The following is a 26,746-nucleotide window of genomic DNA, read 5'->3' on the forward strand; positions in this document are numbered from 1 at the left end:
ATGTTGCAAAGATCGATGTATAAAGAAACACATGGTTATACCTCAATACAAAAGTTGCAACACACTCTCACTCCCTAAGCGTCCAATAGCGACAAATCCCGACGCAGATGGGAATACATTGCAATCAGTTGAAAGCTATTTGCGTCCTTTTATGACGCTGAAGGAGCCTAGGAGCGTCACAATTGGACGCCACGGACACTGACCAAACGTCGCTATTGGACGCTTAGGGAGTGAGAGTGTGTTGAAAATACAGACTTTCTATATAAAAAAATATGCAAGTTTAATGAAGAAATTGTAGGCCTACTTAAAGTATTGTAACGTTCGACAATAGGAGTCGGAAACAGGCTTCAAGTTATTAGATGTAATAACTCCGTTTATCGCATACAGATATAGGTTATAGGTTATAGGTTACAGGTCACAGGGGATGCTTGAGTGACACACCCAGCACCCATACAGGGTCGCTACAAAATAAACGTTACTTTTGATGCAGCCATAACGATACTTGTTTTTGGTTTAAGATAAATGTGTTTCATATTTGTACATGTGTATACCCTTATATCGTCGTTATGGTTTTTAAATATTCATCTGCAAGGTAACCAGTAAAGTCATGCAATAACGTTGTAGTGGAAAATAAAACAAGTAATTAATGAACTTAGTTACTTTCTCTCACTGACTGTAAGCTACATTATTTAGGCTACATTATGTTTAGCTTACCCAGTTAAGAAATCCCTCTAATTGTAATGAGGTCCAGTCAATACAAAACACTGTTTACTAATGACATACAACTGCAACGCAAAAAAACCACAGAATTGTTTTATCTTGAAAGGTTGGACCGGAAGTAGCAGTTGACATCGGTTATAACTGCAGTTCCATAACAAGACTTTCTGTCTAATTACAGTTATTATTGACTTCTGTGTTAAGGATACGTCTGCATTTGTCTGATTCGGTGAGTTTTATGTCATTATTTTAAAGAAAAGGAATTGCCGTGGGGAGAATTTTTTTCCAACTGTTTACGTTTAGCTACTTGGGTAAATAATCAATAGTAGCTTCTCGTTAGCATAAGCTATGCTATCGACCACTCTTATACATCCATGGTAACACTAACGCTAACTTTAACCATAGGAGCTACACAAATACACATGTCACCTACATATAATCTAACTTTCGGAATGACAAGGTCAGCGTATGCGCTTTACCTTAAATATACAGTTGTAGGATAATGTACAGAGCTAAAGCTAGCTTTGCTGCTAAAGGGACATCTTATATGTAGAGCTAACTTGAGTCTGTAATATAATTGTGACACCTGAAGGACTGTTGTTGAGTTAACCTTGCTGGCTTTACAGGCCGCATTTGTGTTGACATGTAATGTCTGCGTTAGTTGAGCTAACCTGAAATTGGCATCGTTATATATTTGTTACGTTAGTTAGTTTGCAAACAACTACGCAATAAATAAAGATAGCACTGACTGATATGTTCGTGTAACCTTGTATAAACAACACAGTGACGCAGTGGTGGACAGTAACGAAGTACATTTAACTCAAGAAGTGTACCTATGTACTTTTGAGTATTTCCACTTAAAGCTACTTTATACTTCTATTCTGCTACATTTCAGAGGCACATAATATTGTACTTTTACTCCACTACATTTGACACTCACAGTAACTAGTTAGTTTTGACATATACAAACACATTATATGGTGATATTGTATAATGCAGTACTGTACTAATGTACATAGTATTTCAAGTATCAACATTGACACACATTGATAATGTAATACTGTGAAGAGATACATTCTGCATAATGAGTACTTTTACTTTTTGTACTTGAAGTACATCTTTAAGCTTATACTTTTGTACTTTTACTTAAGTCAAAATCATGACTTTTACTTTTAAGTAGTATCTTAAGAACATAGTATTTTTACCTTTACTTAAGTGAAGCATCTGAGTACTTCTTCCACATCTGACCACCACACATATACACACTATAACACCTCTGTGGTGCAATATCACTTATGTACAATATATATATATTTACCACTTTAAAATTATTATTATTATTACTACTGGCTGATATTTCTTAGTTAGACAATTCAACTACTGTAATACATATGTTAATAGCTTGTACTACTGTTACCTGGCTGCTATCATACCACATTATACATACTGTTACTGGTACCTTTTCTTGTCATCCTGGATGTGTATTTTTGTAAATTCAATTTTGACGATGAATATTATATGCATGCCTTTTTAATTAATATTTAGCTATTTTTGGCGCTTTACTTTTGCTATAACAATGTACATTTCCCCTCTGTGGGACGAATACATGTAGTATGATTCTGAAGATAGCACTAACTCATTTGTTTATGTGACGTTTGTTGTGTTGACATTGAATAATTGAATGCTTTACAAGTGTTTGTGTTTGCAGACGGCACAGCGATGTGCAGCTGTGTGCGGAGCTCCAGGGCTCTGTCCCCCGTGCTGCGTCCCGCTCGGCTGCTCCCTCAGACGGGCTACAGGCTGGCCAGCCGGGGCCTCTGGACCTCCCCGCCAAGCCTGGCTGTGGGGGGGGACTCCACGCTGCTGCCGCTGCCCAGCCAGGCCCGGGTGGTGATCTGTGGCGGCGGCATCGTGGGCTCGTCTGTAGCCTTCCACCTGGCCAAACTGGGCTGGACTGATATCGTGCTGCTGGAGCAGGGCCGGTGAGATTACTGGGATTTATCTGAAGAAGATAGAAAATTGAGCTTTATTGTTTTCAATCAGTTTTCCACTCTGTTTTTCTATACATGCACATGCTTCTTATAATAATAATAATAATAATAATACGTTTATTTAGTCTAGCAGAAATATGATTCACAAGAAAGAACAAAAGTCAAAATGAAGACCACAGAAACATGACACAGACCACGTCGTAGAGTCCCGAGAGGAACAGAACACATCACACACATCTCAAGTAGAAACAAAAGCCAATGTCAAAAGATACGTTTTTTTAAAAGCTTCTACAGAGTCTGCAGAGCGGATGTCAATATGTGTTATATAAATACACACAGTTGTGTTTTTCAGCACACATGCACAAGCATTTTTGTTATACATACAGATACAAATACACGTTATTATTTTAATACTTGTCTGACTTTTTGGGGATGTCTCGAAAGGGGGTGGGGGGGCGGGGCTTGAGCTGCATGCAAACTATGTTGTTGATTGGGTATTCTTCTAATGCTGTAGGCCTACTGTCTGTGCTGCTAATATGCAATATATATATATATATATATATGTGCCGTTAACAACTGTGCAATATATATACCTGGCTGCTATATCTTCAAAACTGTTACAAATATGTATTATGCAAATTGTGTAATTGTTTACATTCTTGTATCTTTAATATTTGTGTATGCATGCTTCTTAGTTAATATTTAAGCTGTTTGTGGCTCTTTTCTGCTATAACGAATCTAAATGTCCCCTCTGTGGGAGGAATGAAGGTATTCTGATTCTGATATGTTGTCAGACTCGGTGCAGGAACAACCCGACTGTGTGCCGGCATTGTCAGCGTGGCCAAGCCTATTTCCATCGAGTGTCAGATGGCAAACTACTCCAATGGTCTCTACAAGGGGCTGGAGGAGGAGACCGGGGTCAAAACAGGTCGGAACCTTTCACATGTGTTAACTTTGGCTCATATTTGACTTATTCATGAAGATCAGGGTTCACTGTACGAGTACAAGTATTATCCTTTCTGTTCATACATTACTATAAACATTTCCCAAGTAACCCCCGGTTAAAACTCTCCCTGGTCTCCGGCTTGAGCTTCAATATCGGCATCCATGTGTTTCTGATCCTCTCCAGAACGGAAGCAGTCTTCACACACAGAGCATCAGCTAGTTCCTGAGCAGTGTCCTTCACATGCTGACATCCAAGAGAGGCAGTTACACAGTCACAAGATGGAGGAGTAGAAAGCAGTATTCAATGTTTACTTCAGATTAGCTCTGTGGGGGAAATGTCTGTAGCAATGCTGAGTCAGGACTCAGAGAGACACGAGGAGAGCCGGAGCTTTGATGGCAAACACTGACGGTTTATTTGGAGTTACGGCCGGAGAATTGACGAGACAGGCGGTGTGTCACGAGTTGATACAGTAGCTTGAGGTTTTATCTAGTCCGGAGTGTAATAATCAACATTCTTCATCAGTGAGACTAAACAATTATGGACCCTGAATCTAGCTAGAGCTCTCGTCCTTAGGAAAGAATGTGTGCCAGGGAGCCTTCGTCCCTGAACGGTACACTACCTCATGGCGGCTTGTGCTCTGTCACAGACTGGCAACACCAATGCGCCCAAGCTGCCCCGCCTTAAGAGAGATAGCAGCAATACCCAAGGCCGTAGACCTGTGCCGTGGGAAAAGACAGTGAGAGGAGAACATGATGAACTGTGTTAAAGGTTGAATACCTAAGCAAATTATTCCCTAACAAGCTCCACGTCAGAAATGAGCATGCTTGATGTCTCTCTCCATAGAGGCTGAACCATCATGTTAATCACATAGCCATCACATGCCTCAAACAGTCCTGGTGCTCTTCTGGATCATCACACATCCTGTCATGTTCACAGCTGCAGTTGGGATACCTTTGTTAGCATGTGACTCTCAGATTGGAAGAGGACATTCAGTGGTTTCCCAACAGCCCCATTTGGGAACCCCTGCTCTCGGGGGTGAAGAGGTGTGAGGGGAATCCTGCTTTCCCCTTAAGTTCACTTTAGCGTTTGTCTCTGAGTAGATTATTTAAGTGGGTATTTAAGTTTGATACCTACTGAATCGAGTAATATGTGGTTTGGTTGTTGTCGTTGTGTGTTTCAGGTTATGTGAAGACGGGCTCTCTGTGTCTGGCCCAAAATCAGGACCGCTTCCTCTCTCTGAAGCGCCTGGCATCCCGACTAAAGTAAGCAGCCTAACACCTCAATATGCACTCAAGATACTTTTGGCTTGTGTCCTTGGGCAAGACACTTCACCTGAACTTGCTCCTGTGGGTATTGTCCACAGTTTCTGACCATTGCATGTATGATATGTGTGTAATGTGTGTATATGTATAGCGCTTTGAGTCATTGAAAAAGCGCTATAATAAATGTAAGGAATTATTATTATTATTACTTCCTGTGGATGAGGCCGCTTTGCATTCTAAATATACTGCTCCGTGTAACTGCACAAGGACATTTTAGTCGGCACCAGTTTCAACTGTAGACGCAAATGATGTTTTTCAGAGAGAGACTCAGAAAGAAAGGGGCAGGCATTCGATACATGATCCCCGGCTGGATTCGGTTTATTGGCCGCCTGCTCTACGAAATTAGCTTAACACCCCAAACAGTATTGTATTGACTAAGGATCTGATTCTGACCTTTTTGCCTCGTGGTGGAATAATCCTGCAAGATTACGTGCTAGTCTTTTACTGGACACATGCGTTGCTGGTAGAAAATGGCCTCTACTCAATGAGCTGAATGTACGTGTCCTAACATCAAAGGGAAACTAATGGCAGCGTTCAGTCTTTTGGATGTTGTTTGATATGCTGACCCTACACTGTCCACATCTCCGCTTCGGAGCCAGGTTGGATGTGCAGAGCCTTTTTAAAGTATCAAGTGTTCCTCTTTCCTCTCTCCCTCTATTCTCAGGGTCATGGGGATCAGCTGTAACGTCATCAAGCCTAAAGAGGTGGCGAAGCTCCACCCGCATGTCAACATTCATGACCTGGTGGGGGCGCTGCACCTGCCTGGAGACGCTGTGGTTTCTCCGCCTGACATCAACCACGCCCTGGCTGTAGCTGCTGCTGCACACGGTGAGAGGATGACTTATGAGAGTCGTACAGAAAGTGAACTCCACTGTGTATACATGCTGCATAATGTTATACACCGTGCACATGTTTACTTTAACTTGTGTTTTCTATTTATTATTTTATTGGACATTTTACTTTACTGTTATTGTTTTAATTTATTTGTATTTCATTATATTATTATGTTTTATTTATTTGTATTATATATCTTTCATTTATTTTATATTTTTCTGTCACAAAAAATAATTCAACCTTCGATGAATAAAGTATTCACATTCTTATTAATTCTGATACTCTGCGTTTCCTCCTTCCTTACCTGCTACCCTCCCTTTCCTCCTGTTTCCCCCACCTCTGTTTCCACCTGTGGTCTACTCTCCTTGATGTCTTTCTGTTTCCTCCTGTTGTCTCCTCTCCTCGATGTCTTTCTGTTTCCTCCTGTTGTCTCCTCTCCTTGATGTATTTCTGTTTCCTCCTGTTGTCTCCTCTCCTTGATGTATTTCTGTTTCCTCCTGTGGTCTCCTCTCCTTGATGCCTTTCTGTTTCCTCCTGCTGTCTCCTCTCTCTCCTTCTGTTTCCTCCTGTTGTCTCGTCTCCTTGATGTCTTTCTGTTTCCTCCTGTTGTCTCCTCTCCTTGATGTCTTTCTGTTTCCTCCTGTTGTCTCCTCTCCTCTCTCTCCTTCTGTTTCCTCCTGTTGTCTCCTCTCCTCTCTCTCTTTCTGTTGTCTCCTCTCCTCTCTCTCCTTCTGTTTCCTCCTGTAGTCTCCTCTCCTTGATGTCTTTCTGTTTGCTCCGCAGGGGTCCAGATCCTGGAGCGGACCACCGTGCAGCAGGTTCTGGTGGAGAAGGGTCAGGTGACGGCGGTGGAGACGGATCGAGGCTCCATCGAGTGTGAATTCTTTGTCAACTGTGCTGGACAGGTACAAAGTAAACACATGGGGGCAACTTCTGAAGGCATCAAGGAAGTCCTTTCTGGACGCCTCAATCCCACATGTATGTGGCCAGGGCTTTAGGGGGTTTCTTTTCATCAAGTAGTCTAATCATTAGGGTTATGGGTAATTTGTGTCCATTAGTCGATTACTCTATTGTTTTACTTCCCTATAGTAAATAGAAAAAGCTGGGATGCCTGTGGCGCAGTGGGCTAGTGCACTGGTGTTCTGATCTGGGGGGCACAGGTTCAAACCCCTTTGCTTGGTGTGTTTGCGCATAGCAGTTTTTCCAATTGTTGGTTCTCCATTAATATTAAAAAATGTTAGAGTTTTGTAAGTAAAGTTTATTTAGCAGCAGCTTGTTTTCTGTTGAATATGCTTTGACCGACAAAGCCGTCGTACATGAAGCAACACGCCACCACCTGTTGGACACTTATGTCAGACGTTGTTGGATTTCCCCAGCCCTGCGTTCTGTTCTGATCCTCACCTGCGTTACTCACATTGAAACTATCCCAGTAAATCAACTTGCAGGGCAGATGGCGGTGTCTAAGACATGAGGCATAATGCGCCTGTGCTCAGGGCCGTATACAGATACATTGTGGTGTGTGTTTGTCTGCAGTGGGCGTACGAGCTGGGTCAGGCGAGTGAGATGAAGGTTTCGATTCCTCTTCATGGCTGTGAACAATTCTACCTCCTCACCAAACCTCTGCAGGACCCGCTCCCCCCCCGACACGCCAGGTCTGAACACTCACACTTCAATTAACTTTTCAGGCACATTTGCTACGGGATTTTCAATTCCAATCACCGTGTTGCTAAATAATTCTTCTTTTTTTTTGACAAATTGACCGATGGAGTTACCCATTGCAGATTATAACATCTCCCAGCTTCCTTGTTATCTCTTTAAGAATAATAATATATTTAATTTATATAGCGCTTCTCATCTGCCAAGACAAATCTCGAAGTGCTTCACAACAAGGGATACTGATACACTTTGAGAGATTAAACAAATAATTGTAATAATAATAAGAAATACAAATATAAAATAGAGTACAAAAATAAAAGTCGGAGATAGCGATACAAATGGCAGTACTCCAGGTGTACCGTGCTCAAAGTTTAAGACTTAACACTTGGTGAAACGAGGTGAATTTGTGTGTTAAGATAGTTTAAACAACACGTATTTGAATCTCCAGAAGACATTTGAGATTTCCAGAATAAGGTCCAACTTTGACTATAAGTCCTCGGCATAAGAATCATTTTATGTATTTGGTTAATAAAGTGTAAATGTTGAAGATAAAGAATGGATAGTAGAACATAAATCACGTATAATGAAAGTTAAGTGACATTTTCATCATCTTCCTATTTCTTTTCCTCTCATGACAGATCCCAATTCTCTTTAGTAGATTGATAATCCATCCTGAACATGGAAAACCTATAATGTTTCCCGAAAACGTACATTTATCTGCATGCTTTTGGCATTCGCATAAATCAGAGGTCGATCAGAGGTTGATAATGTTCCCTGTGAAGCACACTTATCTGCATGCTTTTGGCCGCTGCATGAGACTAAAAGCCCCGTGTCTTGTCTCCAGTGCTGATGGACATGGACGGACGGATCTATGCGCGGCCCTGGCAGGGCGGCGTTCTGTCGGGGGGCTTTGAGAAAAACCCCAAACCCATTTTCACTGAGGGCCGAAACCAGCTGGAGATCCAGAACATGCAGGAGGACTGGGACCACTTCGGTAATGTAACGAGATGAAGTAATGAAGAGAGGAAGAAGTGTGATGTAATCAACTAAACATATGGAGGGACGGAGATGGCTTTAAAGTTACAATGGGCATCATTTAGTATTATTACATTACATTTCATTTAGCTGACGCGTTTATCCAAAGCGACTTACAATGACCGATTACAGGGACATTCCCCCTGGAGTAACTACGTGCCTTACTCAAGGGCACACTCGTGGTGGTGTTCCAGGCGGGATTTGAACCCACAGCCTTCCGATCTTCAGCCCTCCTCACTTTGCATTAGACCGCCACCACCCAGTATTAGATAATGAAATCTTCGGCGTAGGCTCTCAATTTTTTACTTATATTCAACTTATTGACAGGCGGAGGACTTACATAGATGTTGATGGACTGACAGTTATTGCATACTGATAGGGAATCCAATTAGTTCATCAAACATATGCAGTTTTCCCCCAAAATGTCCAAATTAATTAGAGAGTACGTCTTTCATTTTTAGAATCATAAGACGTTTTTTTTCTCAATCAACGACTATGCTTTGGTGTATTGTTGCATTATACAAACATAGTGTGAGGAGATTAAATTAAAATCAAACAACTTTAATATAGAATAGTAGATAGACCTGTCTACATTTTAAAATATGAAATGATACTATACAAAATAGGAAAACTAGTCTCGTGCAAGGAAAATAATATGCAGAAAAGTTGAGTTAAGAAAAACCTGTCTTGGTCAGTTCTGTGGTCTTGGAAGAGTTTAAGTCATGCTGTTAATCTTGTTAGCAATTTCAGTTCAAAATAGATCTTACATAAGTACACACACACACACACACACACACACACACACATACACATACACATACACATACACACACACCTGTCTTTTGGCCTTGACTCAGTAATCTGAGATTCCTCGTGCAGCTTGACGTTGTGTCGTAAAGAAAGCCGTATATCTCCAGGCGGTCCTGAAGCACAGAGTGAAGTAAAGTTATTAATAATCACTCAAACCTCTGTGTCAGCTCGCATGTTGGAAAACCTGCTGGATTGTTTTTACCACAACATGGACAGATGGGGCAGTTCTGTTCCAAAGAGATGTCCCAGAACCCCTCTGTGAAAACCTGACGACATGAATCAAGAATTATAAATCTGGCTTTATCCAATTTTCACATTTCTCTCTGAATTCGGACATTCATAAGAGAGTGCCTCTATAGTTGCATATTCAAACAAAAGTTGTACAGTATTACACAAATCTTTTGGAAATTGTGGAAATAAGAAAAACATCTAAAATACACATTTTTTTTATATTATTAACTAACTCTGTTTATCTGTATCTAATTTGATCAAAAATGACCATTAGATAATGCTTACATTTCACATTTAAACATCAAATGTCACAAAATATACAAAAAGTATATGCTTTAATATGAGAAACCAATGGGACAGAGGGTATTATACAATCTTACGGACAAAATATTGTGTTCTCCCTTAAAAATATAGTAAAATAAAATATTTTTAAATGAAATACAATAAAATATAGGACCCAGGAGGAGGTTTTTTTCTCTTCTTTCAGATTGGTGGAAATAAAGAAACAACTAAAATACACATTTAGATGTTTTATTTTACTAACTTAGTTCATGTTTATCTGTCAATCTGAAGTTAACCAAAAGTGACCATTAGATAATACCTCAATTCCACATGTACATAAAATATAAAAATTACAAAAAGTAGTTAAGATAATACTTTATTTATCCTGAAGGAAATTGTTGTGCCAGAGTTAAGCCCACGTCACACTGTCCCGAAATTGACACCCGATGGACACACGATAAACGAAATGTTCAAATGTGGCGGTTGCAAAATCTTTGGCATGCCAAAAAATTGCAGACGGACCTCGCAAAGGTTCATTTTCATGTTGAATTCGTAAGATCATCTTCGTGTGATCATCTTCGTGTGATCATCTTCGTGTGATCATCGGTGCCATCGGGCATTTTCGCCTCATGAAGACAAAACGAAGGAAACAAGAAGCTGCCCGATTTTCTTAGGAGGGCAACAAGACTACGTGAAGCCCTCGCAATGCCGTCGTGTAGCCATCGTATTGTAGTACAATTTGTGTTCTGTGAAACTGAAAAGGATATTACATTGTTTTTGTTGCTTTCGTTGCAGTTGCATGTCTTAAATGTAATTTAGTTTAACTTCCTGTTTTATTTAGATGCTTTTATTTTGAAAGCAAGTTTACGCTGTTGACAGGAAGTTGTTGTTGCTATGGAAACAACATGACGGAGTGCGTGGTTCGGGTGCCATCGTGTGGCCTTCTGTAGGCCTCGTACTTGCTTTGGCTGTTGCTGTAAAGAGAGCAATTAAATATCAACAAGTAACATAGACAGTCACATAATTAAGTACATATTAACAGTACTTAGGAGTGGCAGATGCGTAATTGCACGTTATTATAGAACATTATTAATAATAATTGGCCTTAATGTGATAAACCAGTGGGTAAGAGATTATTATCAACCCGTCTCCTGCGTCCTCCCTGCAGAGCCGATGCTCAGTGCGTTGCTGAGGCGGATGCCGAGTCTGCAGTCGGCTGAGATCCATCAGCTGGTGAACTGCCCCGAGTCCTTCACCCCCGACATGCGCTGCCTGATGGGGGAGACGCCGGGGATCTCGGGGTACTTCGTGCTGGCCGGGATGAACTCCTCCGGACTCTCCTTCGCTGGAGGAGCTGGAAAGTAAGCCAGGGAATACGTACATTTGCTACATGTGTGAGGAGAAACCATTTCAAGCTCTTCATAAAACATGTATTACTCTGAAAATAATTAAATGCAATACAGCTTTATTTATAAAGCATTTTAAATGCTCCGGACCAAAGTGCTGTACAGTCAAACAAACAAACATACAAAAAACACCATAGAAGAAGTACAAGTAAAAACAATAGAACATTTAAAAGCAACAATCTACAAGAGGTGAAAACGCTCAGGAGAAGAGGTGGGGTTTAAGAAGTGATTTGAAAGCAGGCCGTGTGGAGGCCGCTACAATTCAGCCTGAGTTCAGCAATGGCATCCACCAGCTTTGTAATCTGCATGTTTCAAATGCACCGCCATCAGAGGTGGGAAGTAGTGGACAAGTACTCTGTTACTGTTGACGTGGCACAGTTTTAGATATCCCACAAGAATGGGTCACGAGCCCACGACGGGTACTCTTTAAAACAGCTGCTAGCTATGGGTACTTTCTACTGAAGTACATTTCAAAGCCCTCTTTACTTTTACTTGAGTTAAGAAGTTTAGTCAGTACTTCTACTTTTACCAGAGTATGTTTAAACACGAGTATCTGTACTTCTACTTGAGGATGTGTTACTTTTGCCGTCTGACCACCATGAAGCCGTAACGGTGTGTGTTGGTCTCAGGTACCTGGCGGAGTGGATGACGTACGGTTACCCCACCGCTAACGTCTGGCCGCTGGACATCAAGCGCTTTGGAAACTTGCAGAGCAGCCGCACCTTCCTGAGGCACCGGGTCATGGAGGTCATGCGTGAGTACTGAACTCTTAATATACTACACCTTAAAGCAATACTGAAGGTTCAGTGGAAGACATGTTATGTCACGGTCTAACAAAACAAGTGGGTATCTTCTAAATGTACAGTCCTCCGCTCCGCTGGGACACACTGTGCTTAAAACACTTTAACCTTGAACAATACTATTGTTTTATTGTATTTTGTTTATTTTTTTAAATGTATGTTTCTTGACTTTTGCAGTACTTAATGAACAGTGTGAAACGTTGTGACTTTACAGTAGTCAATTTATATGTCTCCTTTTGGTTTAACATATTCTTGAATGTTAAAACAAATATATAAGAAGCAAGATATGACGCAAAATGCAAACTGCCTAATAAGTACTGATGAATGTAACATGTGTTTAATGTGTGTGTGTGTGTGTGTGTGTGTGTGTGTGTGTGTGTGTGTGTGTGTGTGTGTGTGTGTGTGTGTGTGTGTGTGTGTGTGTGTGTGTGTGTGTGTGTGTGTGTGTGTGTGTGTGTGTGTGTGTGTGTGTGTGTGTGTGTGTGTGTGTGTGTGTGTGTGTGTGTGTGTGTGTGTGTGTGTAGCCCTGCTGTACGAGCTGAAGGTTCCTCGCTGGGACTTCCAGACTGGCCGTCAGCTGCGGACGAGTCCTCTGTACGACCGCCTGGACACACAGGGGGCTCGCTGGATGGAGAAGCACGGATTTGAAAGGACCAAATACTTTGTACCTCATGGAAAAGGTACTCGCTCTTCATCCTTAGAGGTCACCTATTATGCAAACTCCTCTTCTCCATGTCTCTTCTACATCAACATGTGTCCCCTCTTCTCCATGTCTCTTCTACATCAACATGTGTCCCCTCTTCTCCATGTCTCTTCTACATCAACATGTGTCCCCTCTTCTTCATGTCTCTTCTACATCAACATGTGTCCCCTCTTCTTCACGTCTCTTCTACATCAACATGTGTCCCCTCTTCTTCACGTCTCTTCTACATCAGCATGTGTCCCCTCTTCTTCATGTCTCTTCTACATCAACATGTGTCCCCTCTTCTCCATGTCTCTTCTACATCAGCATGTGTCCCCTCTTCTCCATGTCTCTTCTACATCAACATGTGTCCCCTCTTCTTCATGTCTCTTCTACATCAACATGTGTCCCCTCTTCTTCATGTCTCTTCTACATCAACATGTGTCCCCTCTTCTTCATGTCTCTTCTACATCAACATGTGTCCCCTCTTCTTCATGTCTCTTCTACATCAACATGTGTCCCCTCTTCTCCATGTCTCTTCTACATCAGCATGTGTCCCCTCTTCTCCATGTCTCTTCTACATCAACATGTGTCCCCTCTTCTTCATGTCTCTTCTACATCAACATGTGTCCCCTCTTCTTCATGTCTCTTCTACATCAACATGTGTCCCCTCTTCTTCATGTCTCTTCTACATCAACATGTGTCCCCTCTTCTTCATGTCTCTTCTACATCAACATGTGTCCCCTCTTCTTCATGTCTCTTCTACATCAACATGTGTCCCCTCTTCTTCATGTCTCTTCTACATCAGCATGTGTCCTCTCTTCTTCATGTCTCTTCTACATCAACATGTGTCCCCTCTTCTCCATGTCTCTTCTACATCAACATGTGTCCCCTCTTCTTCACGTCTCTTCTACATCAACATGTGTCCCCTCTTCTTCATGTCTCTTCTACATCAACATGTGTCCCCTCTTCTTCATGTCTCTTCTACATCAACATGTGTCCCCTCTTCTCCATGTCTCTTCTACATCAGCATGTGTCCCCTCTTCTCCATGTCTCTTCTACATCAACATGTGTCCCCTCTTCTTCATGTCTCTTCTACATCAACATGTGTCCCCTCTTCTTCATGTCTCTTCTACATCAACATGTGTCCCCTCTTCTTCATGTCTCTTCTACATCAACATGTGTCCCCTCTTCTTCATGTCTCTTCTACATCAACATGTGTCCCCTCTTCTTCATGTCTCTTCTACATCAACATGTGTCCCCTCTTCTTCATGTCTCTTCTACATCAGCATGTGTCCTCTCTTCTTCATGTCTCTTCTACATCAACATGTGTCCCCTCTTCTTCATGTCTCTTCTACATCAACATGTGTCCCCTCTTCTTCATGTCTCTTCTACATCAACATGTGTCCCCTCTTCTTCATGTCTCTTCTACATCAACATGTGTCCCCTCTTCTTCATGTCTCTTCTACATCAACATGTGTCCCCTCTTCTTCATGTCTCTTCTACATCAACATGTGTCCCCTCTTCTTCATGTCTCTTCTACATCAACATGTGTCCCCTCTGTGGAAAGAGACTCTGAAAGTCTCAGGAACAAAGATTCTCTCTCTTTTTGATCCATTTCTATAAAAACCTGTCTGAAAATGAGCTGATCAGATTTTGGCCACTTTATGATGTCATAACGATGTGTTGTCTTGTGTAACCATTAGCCAATCAGCAACAAGGTAACCCCCCCCCCCCCCCTTATCACCTGAATCTCCTCTAGAGCACCGTTGAGTTCTTTGTAACTAAACCTCTCTCAGAGGGGCGTGGGGAGGGGCTCCTTATTTTCATCTGAAGTAACAGACAGAGAATCAGCACTTTGGAAACAGGGCAGAAACAGAGGGGATTATGGGTAATGCTGCAATGATCTGGTGTCTCAGCCAATCAGAGACAGGCTCTGTATATATCTGAGACCTGTGATATGTTGATGAAAAACAGTATAATAGGGGACCTTTAACTCTTTAGTGATTTGTTGAAATGGACCCCTTGTGTGTGCAGACCTGCTGTCTCTGGATCAGAGTAAAACCTTCTACAAGCCCGACTGGTTCGACATCGTCGGATCGGAAGTGAAATGCTGCAAGGAGGCCGTCTGCGTCATCGACATGTCCTCCTTCACCAAGTTTGAACTGAGTGTGAGTCACGATGGACAATTTATAATAAGAGCTGCGTCTGATACGCACTTCCATCATCCATTCATCTGCAGATTATTTAATAATAATAATACATTTTATTTGTAGGCACCTTTCATGACACCCAAGGACACCGTACAATTTATAGAAAATAAAAAAAAATTGTTTTTGAAAAATAAATAAAATAAAAGCTAATAGGCAACAGAACATGATAAAAAAAACACAAACAATAGGTTAACTATCCGGTCTATTAAAGGTCAGGACATCCGAAAACACGTCCATCCATGTTTGAAGTCCAAGTGAATGACTTTTGAATTATCTTCTTGTCCAGTTCAAAACCCAAATATATCAACTTGAATATGATTATCGACTTTTAAAAGTAGCATATCTAAGTATTTGAGCGGCTGAAATGCATTATTTCATGAAAATGTACTTTTAACAATATTTAACGATTTAGGTTTTTACTTTATAATGTCCACTACTGTTATCCCCAATATTTTAATCACTCATGAAATGTGATAATATCATTTAATAAACCATTGTTTACTGCTTCCAGTGTGTTGCAAAGCTCCTGGGCTCTCCTTTTCAACTTTCCGTCAGTTCACACATTTTAAATAATCTTTTCAGCTCTACTTGTACATTCTGCAGCTGCACGTCCCTCTTGTGTTAAGCGTGTATCTTCCCGCTCATTTTGCCACGCCCAGTGAGTGTTTCCATGTGCCTGAGCAGAGCCCAAAAGCGTTCAAATCACCAGACGATGCCATTGTTGTAACGTTGTAACCCCTGATGCAGCGGTTATGCCGAGTGATGTAATGAGGAAGTGACTAAAGACGCTGCCTCTTTTCTGCCCTGATGTTTCAGTCCACCAACAACCAGGCTCTGGATCTGCTGCAGAACCTGTGCGCCAACGACCTGGACGTCCCCGTGGGACACATCGTCCACACCGGCATGCTGAACGAGCGGGGGGGCTACGAGAACGACTGCAGCGTGGTGCGCGTCAGCAAGAACAGGTGAGGGGGCTAAGGGCGTCAATCTGTGACCTGAAATCCAGCCGCCATGTTGGTCATCCTCTCTCTCCACGTACTAACGTGGGGACGGAGAACAGTCGAACATTTTGATTCTTGTCTTTAAAGATTCAGAATTTGATTCACACCTTCAGAAAATCCATTTGAATAAATAGTTTCTTCTACAAAATAACCTAGATGTAGTGTTCCTAGATGTAACCTAGATGTAGTGTTCCTAGATGTAACCTAGATGTAGTGTACCTAGATGTAACCTAGATGTAACCTAGATGTAACCTAGATGTAACCTAGATGTAACCTAGATGTAACCTAGATGTAACCTAGATGTAACCTAGATGTAACCTAGATGTAACCTAGATGTAACCTAGGTGTAACCTAGATGTAACCTAGATGTAACCTAGATGTAACCTAGATGTAACCTAGGTGTAACCTAGATGTAACCTAGATGGAGTGTTCCTAGATGTAACCTAGATGTAACCTAGATGTAACCTAGATGTAACCTAGATGTAACCTAGATGTAACCTAGATGTAACCTAGATGTAACCTAGATGTAACCTAGATGTAACCTAGATGTAACCTAGATGTAGTGTACCTAGATGTAACCTAGATGTAACCTAGATGTAACCTAGATGTAACCTAGATGGAGTGTACCTAGATGTAACCTAGATGGAGTGTACCTAGATGTAACCTAGATGTAACCTAGATGTAACCTAGATGTAACCTAGATGTAACCTAGATGTAACCTAGATGGAGTGTACCTAGATGTAACCTAGATGGAGTGTACCTAGATGTAACCTAGATGTAACCTAGATGTAACCTAGGTGTAACCTAGATGTAACCTAGATGTAACCTAGATGTAACCTAGATGTAGCCTAGATGTAACCTAGATGTAACCTAGATGTAACCTAGATGTAGTGTACCTAGATGTAACCTAGATGTAACCTAGATGTAACCTAGATGTAACCTAGATGGAGTGTACCTAGATGTAACCTAGATGTAACCTAGGTGGAGTGTACCTAGATGTAACCTAGATGTAACCTAGATGTAACCTAGATGTAGCCTAGATGTAACCTAGATGTAACCTAGATGTAACCTAGATGTAACCTAGATGTAACCTAGATGTAGTGTACCTAGATGTAACCTAGATGTAACCTAGATGTAACCTAGATGTAACCTAGATGGAGTGTACCTAGATGTAACCTAGATGTAACCTAGATGTAACCTAGATGTAACCTAGATGTAACCTAGATGTAACCTAGATGTAACCTAGGTGTAACCTAGATGTAACCTAGGTGTAACCTAGATGTAACCTAGATGTAACCTAGATGTAACCTAGATGTAACCTAGATGTAACCTAGATGTAGTGTACCTAGATGTAACCTAGATGTAACCTAGATGTAACCTAGATGTAACCTAGATGTAACCTAGATGTAACCTAGATGTAACCTAGATGTAACCTAGGTGTAACCTAGATGTAACCTAGATGTAACCTAGATGTAACCTAGATGTAGTGTACCTAGATGTAACCTAGATGTAACCTAGATGTAACCTAGGTGTAACCTAGATGTAACCTAGATGTAACCTAGATGTAACCTAGATGTAGTGTACCTAGATGTAACCTAGATGTAGTGTACCTAGATGTAACCTAGATGTAACCTAGATGTAGTGTACCTAGATGTAACCTAGATGTAACCTAGATGTAACCTAGATGTAACCTAGATGTAGTGTACCTAGATGTAACCTAGATGTAACCTAGATGTAACCTAGATGTAACCTAGATGGAGTGTACCTAGATGTAACCTAGATGGAGTGTACCTAGATGTAACCTAGATGTAACCTAGATGTAGTGTACCTAGATGTAACCTAGATGTAACCTAGATGTAGTGTACCTAGATGTAACCTAGGTGTAGTGTACCTAGATGTAACCTAGATGTAACCTAGATGGAGTGTACCTAGATGTAACCTAGATGTAGTGTACCTAGATGTAACCTAGATGTAACCTAGATGGAGTGTACCTAGATGTAACCTAGATGGAGTGTACCTAGATGTAACCTAGATGTAACCTAGATGTAGTGTACCTAGATGTAACCTAGATGTAACCTAGATGGAGTGTACCTAGATGTAACCTAGATGTAACCTAGATGGAGTGTACCTAGATGTAACCTAGATGTAGTGTACCTAGATGTAACCTAGGTGTAGTGTACCTAGATGTAACCTAGATGTAACCTAGATGTAGTGTACCTAGATGTAACCTAGATGTAACCTAGATGGAGTGTACCTAGATGTAACCTAGGTGTAGTGTACCTAGATGTAACCTAGATGTAGTGTACCTAGATGTAACCTAGATGTAGTGTACCTAGATGTAACCTAGATGTAACCTAGATGTAGTGTACCTAGATGTAACCTAGGTGTAGTGTACCTAGATGTAACCTAGATGTAACCTAGATGGAGTGTACCTAGATGTAACCTAGATGGAGTGTACCTAGATGTAACCTAGATGTAACCTAGATGGAGTGTACCTAGATGTAACCTAGATGGAGTGTACCTAGATGTAACCTAGGTGTAGTGTACCTAGATGTAACCTAGATGGAGTGTACCTAGATGTAACCTAGATGTAGTGTACCTAGATGTAACCTAGATGTAACCTAGATGGAGTGTACCTAGATGTAACCTAGGTGTAGTGTACCTAGATGTAACCTAGATGTAGTGTACCTAGATGTAACCTAGATGTAGTGTACCTAGATGTAACCTAGATGTAGCTGCTGGTGGACAGACATTCTACACATCAAGTCAAAGATATGTCGAGCATTATTACATGTGTTGAAAATGAAAGCCAAACATCAGCATTACATGTACTATATTTTATTTTGAATGTGTGAGTCTGTTCAGAATCAGAATACCTTCAGGTCCCACAGAGGGGACATGTGCATCGTTACAGCAGGAAAGAGCTACAGACAGCTTAATGTTACATTTGTTAAAAAAAAGTACTAAGTTATGATATAATACAAAATATAATAAAGTAAAAAAAAAAATACTTTTCAAAATACAAATCCTGTAACCGATCTTTTTAGCAGCCAGGTATATATTACACAGTTATTAATGGTATATGTATATAATGCACATAGTTGAACTTATTCTTGAGAATCGAGAAATACTCGAGTTAAAAAAACGTTATTCATGGAGGTTTTGCAGATGATAAATGTTACATTATCATCTGCATCATGATGCCTGTGGAAGAGAGATAACCCTCGAGTGCTTACCTGTGATTAAATAAAGGTTATTCATTCAAAAAGAACTCCCATGTCGTCCCCTCTGCAGCTTCTTCATCGTGTCTCCCACGGACCAGCAGGTCCACTGTTGGGCCTGGATAAAGAAGCACATGCCCAACGACCCACACCTCCACCTGGAGGACGTCAGCTGGAAGTACACCGGTGAGAACGCACACACACACACACACACACACACACACACACACACACAAATCTATTTTAAACATTTTTTTTTTTCTACAAAATAATCTAGAAATAGTTTTTGATCGACAGTTATTCTACACACATCAAATATAGGTCGAACATTATTACAAATGTGTTGAAAATGAACACCAAACATCAGTATTACATGTGTTTTAATATTTTATTTATTATGAAGGTAAAGATTTGTGATTCTGTCTAACCGAGAAATACTTTATTCATGCAAGTTTGGCAGATGTTACATGATATATGTGACAGAGAGATACACACACACACACACACACACACACACACACACCAGAATCCAACATCAACTCTCGATACACAGTTCTTTGATGACCTGATTTTGGATTGGTGAAATCTAACACTAGGGGGACCAAGAAGTTCATAACATGCCAAATATCTAAGTTATATATTTTTAGTGTAACAAATGACCTTGACTTTTTAAAACACTATATTATTCCTAAGCATTTACCGCCTTGTACAGCATGTCCCTACATTAAGGTAGACACAAATAATGATGACGATATTCATTCGTTTTGTAAAAAATAGAAATCACTCATGGCATGACTCCCACGGCGCTCTTCCAGAAATAAAAAATGTATTTATTATTATTGCTATTTATCAATTTAGATTGTTTTGTTGGGATGCAGACTGTTAGAGATATGTGCCTTCTCTATATATAGAAATATATATATATATATTGATATATTGAAACTAGAAGGCAAGAGAAACTTGCTAAACCAAACAACAATGCCTGTTTCCCGAGATGAGAACCAGCTTCTTGGTGGGTGTAGTTCGGTTTAAAGAAAATAGTTCCCACAAGAAAATGTTAAAACAAGCTCTGTAGATGACCTTGAGTAACCTGATCATGATTCTAGAAAGAGACATTGATGTTGAGTTTTTCAAACGTATTCAGTATTGTTGGGTATCGCCAACTCCGTAGTAGTAGTAGTAGTAGTAGTAGTAGTAGTAGATTTTAAACGTTACGGTCATCACGTAGAGTGCAGGCCACGAGTCAGGAACATGTTCAGAAAAGCTTCGTTAAACCACGTCTTTCTAAGAAGGTGTTATGACTTTATGTTGATAACTGTGATTCTTCCCCACAGCTCTGAATCTGATTGGTCCTCGTGCGATGGATGTTCTGACTGAGCTGTCGTATGTTTCCATGACTCCTGACCATTTCCCCTCCATGTTCTGCAAGGTAGGAAACTAAATCCAGTTTCAATTTCATCAAGACTAAAGTTGAGTTAAACTCTATATGTGCCTTTTTTAATTTATTTAATTGTGTGTATGCGCAGCCTGAATATCTAGTTTAGGGTATTCAGATTTAAGTTTAAATGATTTATTTCATATTATAAAATGGACAAGTCGAATCAAGCAATCTGATTGGATCTTAGCTGTGATATAATGAGCGTATATCACGGGTAGAATTGTAGTTACTTTTCACAACAAGTCAGTATCCCTCCGCGTCTGAGAAAAGCTACAACCATTACGACTGCTACATTACGTGCGTTACGAAACTAACTAACTAACAAAGCTTAAGATGGAAACATGTAATGTGCAGCAAGGACTTATTGACCGTTGATAAGGACGCTCACGTCGGCAGAAAGAAGTCCGGTCGATTTAACTGTATACAGTTGGGCTGGAAAGCAAACTGCATGCACGTGCTTCGCGTCGGGCCGAACCACGCCCCTTAGCTTTATGATTATTATTTTTTATCATGTTCTGTTGCCTATTAGCTTTTATTTTATTTTTATTTTTTAATAGTACGGTGTCCTTGGGTGTCATGAAAGGCGCCTAAAAATAAAATGTATTATTATTATTAGCTGTGCTATAATGAGCATATACCGCGGCCTGTCCTGAGCTATTGCTTACATAAAACCCTCAAAGTAACATCGCAGCTACTGCATCAAAACTTCTTAGTTTCTTACTTACTATGTATTTATATCAACAAGCGGAGGTCCGGTAGATCACTAGAGGTCTGGTTCATTGTTAGTAAAAAGGAGGACAGTGTGGTTTCTCTTCAGCACTTAATTGTTAATTTAATTAGATACGCCGTTTGTTTGTTGTGTTTATGTGTATACATGTTGCTCACAATAACAAAAGCACTTGCTTGTTACCCCTCATTAATAGAAACAGTATTTAGTCCACTGTTCGTATATGTTCACTTCGTTTTTTATAAAGCTGCTACTTGTTTTTTCCCCATATATTGTATTCGTATGTTGCTTCCTCTTCACTATATATGCTAACTTATTGTGTCTCCTTTGGCCCGTGTCCCTTTGCTGTAACAATGTTAGCTTCTGACTCTAATTGTGTTTACCGTGTGTGTGTGTGTGTGTGTGTGTGTGTGTGTGTGTGTGTGTGTGTGTGTTTATGTGTGTGTGTGTTTACAGGAGATGAGTGTTGGCTATGCTAATGGGATCAGAGTGATGAGTATGACCCACACAGGAGAACCAGGCTTCATGCTGTACGTCCCCATAGAGGTGTGTCCTGCTCACACACACACACACACACACACACACACACACACACACACACACACACACACACACACACACACACACACACACACACACACACACACACACACACACACACACACACACACACACACACACACACACACACACACACACACACACACGCCTCTCTGATAGTGGTTAGAGTTAAATGACTGTATGAGCCATATGTTCAAATGTATGATTTGATATATTATGTGTATAGATATTTGAACATTGTAATTCTTTGTTATTAGTATTATATCATTTATTTAAACCAGCCGTTGTAAAATTGAAGTCATAGCCGGCCGCAGCGTCTGGTAATTAGAAAGAGAAAAGACTCACGGAGCAATATCATGTCTTGACCTTTGAAAATACGTGTTGGTGCTGATACCTTTTGTTTAAGTAAAGAGTCAACCAAACTTACCTGAGACTTGTTTTTGGAGTCGAGCTTGTTGCTACTTGTGGATATGTACTTTTTGGATTAGACAGAACTACACTGACAGTCTCACATGTGTCTCCCCCCACAGTACGCTCTGCACGTCTACAACGAGCTGATGTCCGTGGGTCAGAAGTACGGGATCCGTAACGCCGGGTACTACGCGCTGCGAAGCCTCCGCATCGAGAAGTTCTTCGCCTTCTGGGGGCAGGACCTGGACGCCTTCACCACGCCGCTGGAGTGCGGACGAGAGTTCAGGGTGAAGTTCGACACGGTGAGAACAGCCAGTTCTCATTCTGAGCTATAAGTCATACATCCGCTTTTTGGGGATTCTCTAAACCCAGAGAGGCAAAAGTGCACACTTCCTTAACTCAAGTAGAAGTACAGATACTCGTGTTTAAAAACACTCTGGTGAAAGTAGAAGTACTGACTAAACTTCTTTACTCAAGTAAAAGTAAAGAGGCTTTGAAGTGTCCTTCAGTAAAAAGTACCCATAGCTAGCAGCTGCTTTAAAGAGTACCTGACCTCCCTTTATATCAATAGAACAATAATGTCATTGTTAGCTAATGAATGTTTCCATGGTGACCAACGGCAACATGACAACGTTTCCATTGGTCCCTCTTCTTTAGAGAAGACCAGGAAGTGATGGAAACACGGATCGTGTTCCAACCAATAGGCACGCAGTGACTCTAAAGAATAATGACCACGCCACCAGACACACATTCAGACTAAAGGAACCAGCTGTTTGGGAAATGAGAGAAGTAGAAAGTACAAGTATTTGAGTTCAACGTGTGAGAAGTAGAAAGTACAGGTATTTGAGTTCAACATGTGAGAAGTAGAAAGTACAGGTATTTGAGTTCAACATGTAAGAAGTAGAAAGTACAGGTATTTGAGTTCAACATGAGAGAAGTAGAAAGTACAGGTATTTGAGTTCAACATGTAAGAAGTAGAAAGTACAGGTATTTGAGTTCAACATGTGAGAAGTAGAAAGTACAGGTATTTGTGTTCAACATGTAAGAAGTAGAAAGTACAGGTATTTGAGTTCAACATGTAAGAAGTAGAAAGTACAGGTATTTGGGTTCAACATGTGAGAAGTAGAAAGTACAGGTATTTGGGTTCAACATGTAAGAAGTAGAAAGTACAGGTATTTGAGTTCAACATGTAAGAAGTAGAAAGTACAGGTATTTGTGTTCAACATGTAAGAAGTAGAAAGTACAGGTATTTGAGTTCAACATGTAAGAAGTAGAAAGTACAGGTATTTGAGTTCAACATGTAAGAAGTAGAAAGTACAGGTATTTGAGTTCAACATGTAAGAAGTAGAAAGTACAGGTATTTGAGTTCAACATGTGAGAAGTAGAAAGTACAGGTATTTGAGTTCAACATGTAAGAAGTAGAAAGTACAGGTATTTGAGTTCAACATGTGAGAAGTAGAAAGTACAGGTATTTGAGTTCAACATGTAAGAAGTAGAAAGTACAGGTATTTGAGTTCAACATGTGAGAAGTAGAAAGTACAGGTATTTGAGTTCAACATGTAAGAAGTAGAAAGTAAAAAGTCGTCAGAAAAATAAGTAGTGGAGTACTGATACCAGAACAATGTACTTAAGTACAGTAATGAAGTATACTTCCCACTCAACCCAATTCTTCCTGGATAAACAACATATCCTGATTCAGATGTCTTCCTCTTATTCTCCTCCTCTTCCTCTCTACAGGACACGGACTTCCTGGGTCGGGCGGCGTTGCTGCAGCAGCGTCACGACGGTGTGTTCAGGCGCTTCGTGATGCTGATTCTGGAGGACCACGACACGGAGCTGGACCTGTGGCCCTGGTGGGGGGAGCCGGTGTACCGTAACGACCAGCTGGCTGGCACCACCACCAGCAGCGCCTACAGCTACACCCTGGAGCGCCACATCTGCCTGGGCTTCGTCTCCCCCCCCCCGAGCCCAGAGGGGCTGCCCACCGCCATCACGCCCGACTTCATCAACCGAGGAGACTACGAGGTGGACATCGCCGGGCAGCGGTACCCCGCCAAAGCCAAACTCTACCCCTTCAGCTCGCTCTTCACCCAGCAGAAACGCCGCAAGGATGACATGGAGCTCAGCAACCTGCAGGGGAAGTGAGGAGGCGGAGACACGCCCGAAACCCAACACTCCTTTGATGTTTTTGACAACCCAGTTTAGATTTAACCACAGCATTCTCTCTATTGTCAGCCAGTCAGACTGAAGACACAGGTTTTAGGTTGGATAGAAGTCGATTAGGAAAATAACCCGACTTCACACTTGACTTATTATCTCAATTTCCCTGATGTGTTTAAAGTCTTCTTCAGTACAGAATCATGTGCATATGCTTTAGGGCTGTGCTACTTTGTGATTGACAGGTCAGTACCGTCATGTTGCCCACTTAAAGTTCTCTAACTTTTATAATTAGTGTCTTCAGCTAATGGGTGTTAATGTTGTATTTTGGCCTCATAAGAAAGGGAGTGCGCCTGATATTGAGGCAACCGCTCCTAGTGGCCAAACGGCGGTACTACACCTATGTGTCTGTCCATGAAGCCCTAAATGACTTCCCCCGTTGACTTACACTGGGAAAGAGACGTATGAAACACTTGTATCGCCCTCATCTGACGACATTCGGGTCTACAATGCGCTGAATCTGTACTGCATGGTAGACGTAATTATACTCTTATAACTCTTCAATGACACGTTTGCAGACTGGTATTCGTGGTTAAATGTCAGCTGGGTTGGAAAACGCTTGACACCTCCTCCACTCCTGCTACATATCGCCTCCTCTCCTAGCAGCGGGCCGTGTGCAAAATCACTCCTCGTCTCCTTCTCGCTGCGCCCGCCTCTTTATACGTGCAATATTTACTGGCACCAATTTATTATCAGATTTACTTTATTGATCCGAAACTCGGGATTGTTTTGTTTCAGTGGCATCTTAACAAGCACGTGATTTAAAAATATAATTAAATATATCAACAGCAGAAAGATATATATATATATTTGTGGTATTCACAATATAAAATATAAAGAGAAATGTTGTTTTGTTTAATGTGTATTCTATACATAAATAAATTCAAGTATATTTAAATAATGATGATAATAAACGGTAAATATATACATATCAACAGTATTATACATATCTACAGAGTATCAAAGTAAAGCACAAGTAAAATATACCTTTTTATTGTTATTTGAACTCTAATATTATTTATAGATTATACGATATAAACAATTTAATCTTAATTCTGTATATTTTACAACGTGTATTAAATAGATAAATATCGATGTCAAATTCAACATAGAAATATACCGAATAATTTTGTATTTGTCTTCTAACTTATTCTGTATATTTTATATATTATATACTTTAGATGTTGAACTCGTGTGCGATGCCTTGTTTACGTGCTGCTGCAACAAAACACTTCCCCTGATCCGGATAATAACGTATGTTGAATTGAATCTGAAAGCTGGTGCTTTTTGCTTTACTCAACCAGTGCCTTTGTGTGAAGGCATCGACTCTGAGTTCACGTGAACGCATCAGGTGAAGGTTAACTAAACGAAGGGTTGACAATCTCCTCCTGCAGTCTTTCAGTCTGTAGAGTCATTTAAATGTAGATTAAGATCGATGTGCAAATGCACTGTTATTGTGAATGTAAACATGTGAGTGGTGTGGCCGACTTCATATCCGTTACTAAGGCTGCAACTATCAATATTTTCTAGATTATTTCATTATTATTTGGGCTTTAAAATGTCAGAAAATAGGTTAAAATATTCCTCAAAATCCAACGTTATGTCTTATAATGCTAAATCAGTCAAAAATCAGCCAAAGATATTCAATTAAATATTATTGAAAGATGAATTGAATTGTTTGCATGGGGAATTACAATATATCAAACATGTACTCGTCCTTTGAGCGCTAGACTTAATACGGTCCACTTCCACTTCATTCATATAAGTAACTCCTTGTGTTGGTACAGCTTCCCAGGTCCTCCGTTTAATCCTAAATGAACTTCCCCCGCCTTGAACGCATCTCTTGTCCCCTCCATCTGCCTGGAGGCATTTTGCTGAGTCATGCTTGTGGGAAATGTATTTACAGTGATATAATCTGCCGTGTTATTTATGCGTTTTGAAGCACCTGTGCCCCGGTTGTTTCCCTGATGTGTTTTGAGTGCGTCTGATGTGTTCAGTCTAACTATCTACGGTGAGTTCTGCCTGATGTTTGTGGAAAGGACTTCATCGAGAGTTGAAATAAAGTATTTTTGTAAAGCGAGTGTTTTTCAAATCTCTTATTTTCAGTACTTTAAAGTCACACAGCTTTAAGTCATATCAGCCGTTTGAGTTCTCTCTCTCTCTCCCTTTCTTGTTCTCTCTCTCGCTCTCGTTCTCTCTCGTTCTCTCTCTCTCGTTCTCGTTCTCTCTCTCTCTCTCTCTCTCT

The 26,746-nt window shown here is 40.7% G+C and overlaps 1 protein-coding gene across 2 annotated transcripts; it reads left to right on the top strand.

The window, feature by feature from the left end:
- The first annotated feature begins 838 nt into the window (after positions 1–838).
- Positions 839–26,581, top strand: pdpr (pyruvate dehydrogenase phosphatase regulatory subunit). Of its 2 annotated transcripts, XM_034077611.2 has the most exons (19): positions 839–946; positions 2,426–2,699; positions 3,503–3,636; positions 4,835–4,916; positions 5,641–5,804; positions 6,594–6,715; positions 7,344–7,462; positions 7,812–7,819; positions 8,311–8,460; positions 10,993–11,185; positions 11,860–11,984; positions 12,555–12,710; positions 14,750–14,883; positions 15,742–15,890; positions 19,221–19,333; positions 20,482–20,576; positions 21,769–21,858; positions 22,404–22,586; positions 24,022–26,581. In XM_034077611.2, exons 2-19 carry the CDS (start codon positions 2,437–2,439, stop codon positions 24,427–24,429), a joined length of 2,688 nt encoding a protein of 895 aa, XP_033933502.1. In that variant the 5' UTR covers positions 839–946; positions 2,426–2,436; the 3' UTR covers positions 24,430–26,581. The 2 variants fall into 2 exon arrangements, with proteins under 2 accessions (XP_033933502.1, XP_033933495.1); XM_034077604.2 differs by lacking the exons at positions 839–946; positions 2,426–2,699; positions 3,503–3,636; ... (1 more) ...; positions 5,641–5,804; positions 7,812–7,819 and having other exon boundaries at positions 6,623–6,715.
- The last annotated feature ends 165 nt before the right edge of the window (positions 26,582–26,746 follow it).

Source organism: Pseudochaenichthys georgianus, chromosome 3 (genome assembly GCF_902827115.2).
Source record: "Pseudochaenichthys georgianus chromosome 3, fPseGeo1.2, whole genome shotgun sequence".
Lineage (NCBI taxonomy): Eukaryota > Metazoa > Chordata > Actinopteri > Perciformes > Channichthyidae > Pseudochaenichthys > Pseudochaenichthys georgianus.

Excerpts from the sequence above, each read along its gene's own strand:
- pdpr (XM_034077611.2), top strand. The coding sequence starts at position 2,437 with ATGTGCAGCTGTGTGCGGAGCTCCAGGGCTCTGTCCCCCGTGCTGCGT. Across the intron at positions 11,186-11,859 it reads TTCGCTGGAGGAGCTGGAAA|GTACCTGGCGGAGTGGATGA; the intron begins GTAAGCCAGGGA and ends TGTTGGTCTCAG. Across the intron at positions 22,587-24,021 it reads TCAGGGTGAAGTTCGACACG|GACACGGACTTCCTGGGTCG; the intron begins GTGAGAACAGCC and ends TCCTCTCTACAG.